Source organism: Prenolepis imparis, unplaced genomic scaffold (assembly GCF_030444845.1).
Source record: "Prenolepis imparis isolate NDT839.2.m4 unplaced genomic scaffold, iyPreImpa1.0 SCAF_40, whole genome shotgun sequence".
Lineage (NCBI taxonomy): Eukaryota > Metazoa > Arthropoda > Insecta > Hymenoptera > Formicidae > Prenolepis > Prenolepis imparis.
In genome coordinates, this window is record NW_028141198.1 from 92388 (window position 1) to 101048 (window position 8661).

Consider the following 8661-nt stretch of genomic DNA (forward strand, 5'->3'; position numbering starts at 1 on the left):
TCACTTATTAAAACTGTTTGCAATCTGGAAAATACTATCTGAATAATGCACTCTCTCTGCACCACGATACACGGAATCCAGTACAAAATTGTCAATATATAACATGTATAATTTGGCTGATATGCCTGTAAGTTCAGCATAAGACAAAACTGAAACAAATAGATAAGTTTCATTAATTCTCATGAAATATTTTAAGTATTAACATAAATACCAACCTCCTGCGCCAACTCCAAATACAATATTTGGTTGTTCTAATCGTTCAATTTTATACTTGGAAACATTTGCATTTTTGGTAGTCAATATTCTTAAAAATGATGGTGTTTCTGGAATATTTGTACTCTGAAACTGTGATACATGACGGCACACTATTGAAATTGTGCTCTCTGTGTTTAATAATAAGTCAGATATCTGTAAAAAATGTACATACATATTCTTTAGTATTAAAATATATATTAAAATATATACATTATAGCGAACAAAATTACTTGCCTGGTTTACAAGTATCCCTGCATATTTTGTATCAAACTGTTGTAAAATTAGACACAGATATATTTGTTTATCAATGTGGTAGATGACAGAAATTTTTTTATGATTTTCATTTTCAATGATGCATACTTCTTCTGTATTCTGACATAAGCATTGCTTTACAAAAGCTAAAATAAAATAATTAATAATTAAAAGTATGTCTATGGATAATCTAAAATTATATAACGTTAATATTGCAAAGAGATTATTACGAATTAATGGCTCTCCCTCTATTACGATAAACTTTTGCATCCGTTCTGGCTTATTTTTTAGCCAGCTAACATGTAATTTCCTAAAATCAATTGTTTTGTATTATTTTATTTTGTAATAATAAGAACATAAAGTATAATCAGACTATAAAGCTACTTTTTAACTTACCCTGATTTGATTCTCATTCATTTTTATTTGCAAATTTTTTGTGCGAATAATCACTGACGAGTGTCACGTCTGGGTGATCTCCCTTCTCTCTCTATGCCTAGGCTAGTGAGAAAACGGGCGCTCTCTATTTTTGTGAGGCAACCTGCTTACACCGGCTATACCTCTGGGACGCCGAGAGCTAGGACCGAAGTTACGGATCTAGGGAATGTTGTAGGTCACAGGAGTGGGGTATTATTTACTAGTTGGGAGTATCGAGTCTATTAGCGATATCTTCGATGTCGTTTAAAATAGTTATGACTTGATCGAAAGTTATTTTACCATTCAAATATTCATAGATCAAATTGAGTATTAATTGGTAAATTGTATTGCAAATTAAGCCTTGAAGTTGTTTATTCATCTGGATAATAATAATTCAGGGGCTAATTAATAAAATGAATTTGATATTTATTTAATCGTCTGTGAATTCGACGCTTATTTGAGCACCAGGGATATGAAGATTATCTAAGCAGACTATGAGTTGATCGATATCAATAGTTCCTTCTAAAACGTCAGTTAGTAGCCCGATAATTATATTTATAATTGAATTTGCATCATCGTTTGTTAATCCTTGGACGTCTAATTCAGTAGATCTGGGTAGCATTTGAATTAATTGGTAGAGGTAATGATGAGAATAATATATTTAATGCACATATGATTAAGTGTACGTACATCAATAATTTAGATAGTTGTCGTACTCATCTATTTCTAAAGAATTCTCGGGGAGTTGAGTTTTTAGTTGAGAGATTAAATCGTTAGATTGAGATTCTTCTTGATGGTTATCTGCAGTGTGATTTCCTTTTAAATAGCGTATGTTCTGACACCATTCAGAGAATAATATTAATTCTGGAGAGTATGAATCTAAGCCTGACGGTAAGTTTATTACAGGCGTTATTTCGTGCTCGTTTGTTAAGCTTCGTGGAGTATTAGTTTGGGAAGATGAGGTCTTTAAGCGACGCAATGTATCGGGAGAAAATGATACTACTTCACACGATATGACACGCGGCTTATTTCTATATGCCTTACGCTTAAACCAGCGTAAGGTCGATGCAGCGCGTGTTTCGCGAGTTTTCAAGCCGGCTCGATGATTCCTTTTTATCCGACGTGCTTTTCTGTTTCTCGGGTTGCTCATCTACAAGGAGTCATATGGTCAGAATGAAGGGTTAATAATGAGTTAGATAAGGATTATCGTGAGATAACATGAAGGGGAACTAGAGGGAGTGAGATATCAATATCCGATACGTCTATTCATTTGGGTTTAAATATGAATTCAAAAGGAAGGTCTGGGGGTACGGAGAATGTCTTCGGGCAAGTATGATGAATGCCTCGTCGACGATGGAGATACGCAGGGTGTTGATGGGAGGTTTGTCGTCGGGCAAGTATGATGAATGCCTCGACAACGACGGGAAGTAGGGGAAAAGGCAGAGAGTTGCTTGTGTGCTTACGGTAAAAGTATGCGTTGCAACTATAGGTAAAATGAGGATTGGACCACGTCCAGAGTGAAATTAGTTCCGGAATTCTGTTTAAGAATCCTTATGCGATATCTTTCTCCTGTTATCGATTTTTATTAGGTGAGAGAAGGTAATGAGGAGTTGTCTTCGGGCAAGTATGATGAATGCCTCGTCGACGATGGAGATACGCAGGGTGTTGATGGGAGGTTTGTCGTCGGGCAAGTATGATGAATGCCTCGACAACGACGGGAAGTAGGGGAAATGGTAAAGAGTCGTCTGGACCTACGAAAGGTACGTCCAACGGCTAGAGGTAAAATGCGGGTTTGGACGACGTCCGAGTGATACCAGGAGTATTGTTTCTACGTTAATGTTGCTAAATTCTGATATTGATACCTTGAATAATTATGAAAAGGTAGTTGGATTCTGATTTGATAAATACTGATTGACAACGGGAAACTGTTAGCTGCATGCAATGCTTAACAGTGGATTTCGTTTATTTGTTTTAGGAGAAGGTAGTGATTGAAAGAGAATTGTCAGTCTAGAGTAACTTAGAATTAAAATTGGCGTGTTAAATAGTCTGGGTAATTATAAGTACTTACCTTGTGATAGACTGTGAACTTCAGGCAGTGGATCGTAATACGCTCGTTCGCCTTTTTCCCTTCTCTAGGACCTCGGTCGCGGGATGTTTGGCAAAATCAACGTATTCGAGTTTTGAAGCACAAGAGTTCTTTATTTAACTTTTACTTTATAATTCTATGCGCGACTAACAATTTGAGTATGTCGACGCAGTTGACGGCAAACGCGTGACTTTATACAGAGTATCGTAAGGCTACAGAAATGATGTACTGTAGAGCTACGGTGGGATCTCGATAATGAGATGCCGTAGAGTTACGGTGAGATGATAATGATGGTATGCCGCAATGAAGTTAAGAATTAAGGGTTTATATACCCATCAAATAGAGAAAAATCTGAGTGTCGTGTGCAATTCCCTTTTGGTGGGGATTTCTAAGAAAGACGTTTTCTTGGAATATGTCACAATAAATTGTACTAAGAGGTCACGATACGGTGACCCGCAGGAGCGAACGCTCTAGGTGTCAACTATCAATTTACGAGTTTTAGATAATCTGGACCGGATATCGAAGTTAGGCGGTGAGCTTGAGATGAGGAGCGACGATTCCAAGAAGTGTCTAATTTATTATTCTTTTGTGGTTTGAACGCTAGCATCCGATAACGCGAGGGAGATAACGGACGGAAGCGGCTTGTCACCTACGATCGGCACTTAATTACTTGCTGATTGTGAGCTGATTTTAGAGGGGTCTGCGCATAGATACATGTTAAAGTTTCTTGTAGTTCGCCAAATATTCATTTGTACGTTTATGGAATCATTTCTTATATAATTTATTTTATGTTATTAATTGGAATTCTTAATGATTGATAATTTATAATAAAACTTGAGTTTAATGCAATAGGGTAAGATTAAGTTATTTCTAAATTATAGAATTATGATTCCATAACGTAATATCGAGACTTTCTTGTTCTCGTTTGACTTAATTCTATAATAAAATATTCTCTTTAATTATATCCACTTGGGCCTTATTTATAAGTCTCTTCATTTAATAATTTACTCAATAAATCTTAATAATCTTGGGTTCGTTATCGAAATCATTTAATGACTGAAATAAGGCTTCGTAAATATAATTGCGGATGAAATCTTAAAATATTAAGTGTTTGAACACTTTTAGTAATTCATCGAATGCTTGTCGCAGGCTTGTCGTTACAATGCATCGCAAGATAAGGATTTATGGAACCTTCCTCATAATAATTCTGTCAATGATTAAAATACTTCTAAAACTCATTACTATAAGTCTTAAATCGTTAAGTAAAGTTCGACAAGTTATTATGTTTCTGATTCCATAAATAATATTATTATATTGTTTAATTAATATTGAATATTCATATATAGGTGGGTTAGTCATGATTAAAATATATTCTTATTGCTAAGGGTTAGTTTCATATAATAACAACTGGTTAGTTGAAGTATACGCTCAGGGGTCTCGGATGATGTTTGATTGGTCGGATCGCTAGTTCCTGGTAGCGGCTAGTTAGAACTAGATAACTGGAGACCCTAGATTTGGTATGGTTAGTAATTAATAATATAAATGCTTGATTTTAGTCTAAACAATTATATGTAAAGAGGAAAATCATTAATTATCCTTAAATTTTAAGTATTGGCGCAGGAAAAACAGTAGCGCGCAAAAATATGGTTTCGCGAAAATGACGGGACGTTACACCTCCCCCCTTATTTAAGAACAAATTGCGATGTATTCGAAGGAATTTGTTCGAGATCTTTTAAACGATCTCTTAAATTCTGATATGAATTAATATCAGAAACATTATTAGTAGTTGCTGATTCGATGTTGGATGAGGCATTATCATTTGGTCTTGAAAACCCATTAATGATTACGGTAGGTTCCCTGGAGAGGCCTTCAGGAGCAGAAGGTGACGGTGGTCCCTTGGCTGGTTTTTTATTATCGGTCCTATCGACAGGTCCTCGTGCGAGATGAAGTAGTAGATGAGTGAGAGAGCTCCAAATGGCTCCAGCCAAATGCATGCTCCATCCATAGGCGGAATGTAAGGCATAACCGTGAATAGCTGTATCGACGAAGACTTTTATGATGCGAATAATTATTAGAATGCCAAGGATTCCAGCGGTTGCGGATCCGAATGAAATAAATCCGGTCCATACTCGTGAGGCGGCACTCTCGGCAATTTTATTGAGAGAGGCTTCGTCCAATAAATTATACATGGAGACAGCGTCGGAGTTAATGGAGTATCCCGTAATTCCTCTTGCAATTGTATTTAGAAGAGCGGGTTTCTCTGCGGGGAACATAATGTGATCCCTCAGTTTTTCTATATCTTCTTCGGAGTATATTCCGCTGACAAGCGAGGGCTCCTGGCGTCAAATAATCCCAGGTTAATGTCGTCATTGGTTTTAATTGTTGCGGAGGTAACTGTCTGATTTGAGGTTCAGGTGTAAATTGAACCCATGTATCCTCGATACGGTACATAGTTGGTAATTCAAAACTGCATTCCCTTTGATTTCCATATTTAGAAATTATCCGGGATTTCGGGGTGAGAAACAAGGAAGTGTTGCGGGTGGTTACAGGTAATTCCGTGTAACATTCCTTTGTTTTCCTTACTACAACATCTACAGGTATGCATTTGACGATGTGCGTGGTTTCCCCGGTTGTAACTGCCATATAGCCGGGTCCTTTCATAAGGCGATATGCGAATTCATCTGGTTGAAGAGTAGCGAAAGACAGGGCGTTGGTGATTACCTGTCTTTCTAATTCGCATTTTTGTTGCATAACATTATAATATAATGAAGTCATTTGTTGTCGGATGTGTTTTTCCACATACACGAATTTAGAATTCATATATGTGAATATATCCAGGTTGTCCACGGGGATGATACCTCGGCTGGCGAAGGTATCGCCTTGCTTTGTCTCTAGGATAAAGAGCTTAGGGTGCTCTGTGCGAAATAAAGTGTATCCGCACAAGGGTTGTTCTTTTGTCTTCGTAAGTGCGAACGTGACGTCCTGCGTAGTCAGACTATAAATAATTGGAGAAAGAGGGTTAGTTGAATTATCTGTAATTTTAGTTGCTAAACCCTCATAAAGAACGTCATATTGATGGAAATTGCAAGCAGATGTTGGCAAGGATTTCCAATACGAGTATCCGTTTTCGGAATCGATGCAAAATCCTTCGCTCAAGAGACAAATGGTTCCGGATTTTAATATTATTTTTCCGGAGTTTAATTGTACGGGAACGTGCGATGTCCTCAAGGAGATCTTGACGACGGCTTGAACAACGACGTTGTCCCAGGTTCCGTAAGGGTCGGAGTACTGAGTGCCTTTGCAGGTTCCGTCGTTATTAGTGCGTCCGGCTAAGGTGAGACTGTGATAAGTAGTCTGATTAGCTCTTAGTCCGTGAATGATATTGCTATCTCCGAGAGAGAATGTTCCATCTTGGAATGCCCTTCGGCACACTGTATATCCGGTTTCGTGGATATAATCTGCCTTTCCGTTATGGACTATGGAGACATGCGAGTGCATTCCGCAGTGGTAAATTGTCCGTGATATTTCCACCTTGCACTGGATGACTTCTGCATGATTGTAGTCCGAGAGTTGTAAGAGTTGCATGTAGACGTCAGTCGAATTGGGTTTCCGTATATCAAGATTGCATTCTCCAACATCGAGCAACGATACCGAAGTAATATTCAGGTGTTGTCCGCCACAATCGAATCCAATAAGAGCGTGAATCGGATTAACGAGAACGAGAATCGCGAAGTACGACAACATGTCTGTAATAATGCATAGTGAAGTATATATATATAGATATTCTTAATCTAATTGTTCGTGTATGTGATATTGCTTTAAAATTATGGTTATATGTGTATGTTTGTATTCCTATAGCTTTGTAATCAAGTAGGATATATATATATGTGATTATTATTGAATATATATATATTCTTATTCTAATTATACGTAAATATATATATATTGTTTTATTATTATTATTTTTTTTTTGTGTGCTTTTTGGGTTTTTTTTTTCTTTATATATATATCTATATATATATATAGTATATGAGGTATCCTTTTGTCACCGAGTAAAGTATGGAATTATAATAGATTATATGCACGTTTTATTCTAAAATTATGAATATGTAAATTATTTTTTTCCTTTTTTTTTTTTATATATATATGCTATATGTCTTATAACTTTATTTTGCAACTGAGTAAGATATAAGAATTGTACTTGGGTATATATGTACGTTCTATACTTAAGATATATATATTTCATTAAAATTACTTTAATTAGATCAGTTAGAACCAATGCGTAGATGTTAATTATTTAGGGTGAAGCTTATCGTAGCGAGGAATATATACTATATTAACTTACATAGATGCTTAATGATAAAAAAAAATTCTCTTCTCTCTTTTTGTTATTATTTTTTTCGAGGACGCTTTCGTATTTTGTTAGTTCTCTGAATCAGGCCGCCAAGCTGCGAGGGTCTGATATTGCATCCATATGTGTAGTTTTTCGCTGGGAAAGGTTGTGTTTTAACGTCTTTGGTAAGTTAGAAAGGGCGTGTCAAGTCGTAAACATATCATAGGTAGAAGTGTATGTGAGTAGAGGGGGAATGGGAGGAAAAAGAAAATGGTTTTCCACGTGCAGGTCAACGAAGAAGAATCGCACAGTCGCACTTTAGTTTTTGCAGTGGTAAGAGTGTTGTGAGAAAAGAAAAATTTATAATGGAAATTGAAGTCCCGTATTCGAAAACGAGGGTGGTGATCAGGCGATTACCGATAATTCTGGTGATGGAGTTTGATAAGGAGAACGTAAGTAGTTATTCATGAATGTGTATGAGTCTGTTTTATTATTAATGCTATTACCTCTGATATTAATGATATTTGATATTTGCTTAATAATTTGGAACGGGGCGATCGAGATAGGGAAATATAATAATTAAGGGTTTTCTTTCTCAGCCCGACGTTATTCTTTCTGTGTATCAATACACGAAGAAGGATCGCGAAGATCGGCGAGTGAGAGCCGAAGAGAGACGGCGCTGGGAGGCTTTCCTGGAGGAGGAAGGGGATGATATTTTCTCCCTGAATAAATTATTTGAGGAATGGAGCGAGGAGGAGAGATTGTTCAGAGAGAGATTTCTGATCACCGATGAGATGCTCAGTAAGTTCTTTTAAAAAAATTTTTTTTTTATGACGCGGTTTGTTAATATATAATTGATAATTCGATGTATGTAACCTTTATTTGTTTGTTAGAGGACGACTGGGATTGTGGACCACCGTGGAGGGTATGCTTGTGGAAGAACGTAGTGAAGATGAGTAGACTACGTGCTGAAAGAAGGGTGCAGAGAATGATCGATTTCGCGGCGCCGGTGAGGAGGTGTGAGGACGCGGGGTACGATGATTTTGAAAACGCGGAGTACCGTGAAGAAGTTTTACGCCAAGCGGGATTCTATAAGAATTAGGTAAGTAAGCTTTCTTTTACTTTGTTTTGCCTTGGGTTTATCTCATTGCTTGACATTACATTATTTTTGTGCATTGTTTCAGAACTGCCTTGATAGCGTCATCGATTCAGGTTATTCTGAAGAGCGCGCGCGCGATTGCAAACGTATATATTTTTAATAGTTCCTTTATAATAATTATTATCGCATGTATTTTACGTAATTATTAAAATTATGCTTATC

General features: G+C 36.7%; 2 protein-coding genes and 1 pseudogene across 2 annotated transcripts; 1 reads left to right on the forward strand and 2 right to left on the reverse strand.

The window, feature by feature from the left end:
- Positions 1 to 965, reverse strand: LOC145947062 (uncharacterized). The gene is made up of 5 exons (XM_083056836.1): positions 904 to 965; positions 738 to 817; positions 490 to 653; positions 216 to 408; positions 1 to 149 (listed from the first exon to the last, which is right to left on the reverse strand). Exons 1-5 carry the CDS (start codon positions 918 to 920, stop codon positions 1 to 3), a joined length of 603 nt encoding a protein of 200 aa, XP_082912962.1. The 5' UTR covers positions 921 to 965.
- A 3724-nt stretch (positions 966 to 4689) lies between these two features.
- On the reverse strand, positions 4690 to 6754 carry LOC145947063 (uncharacterized; annotated as a pseudogene).
- Positions 6755 to 7212: 458 nt separating this feature from the next.
- Positions 7213 to 8661, forward strand: LOC145947069 (uncharacterized). Its single transcript, XM_083056842.1, has 4 exons — positions 7213 to 7792; positions 7940 to 8141; positions 8234 to 8442; positions 8525 to 8661. Exons 1-3 carry the CDS (start codon positions 7706 to 7708, stop codon positions 8440 to 8442), a joined length of 498 nt encoding a protein of 165 aa, XP_082912968.1. The 5' UTR covers positions 7213 to 7705; the 3' UTR covers positions 8525 to 8661.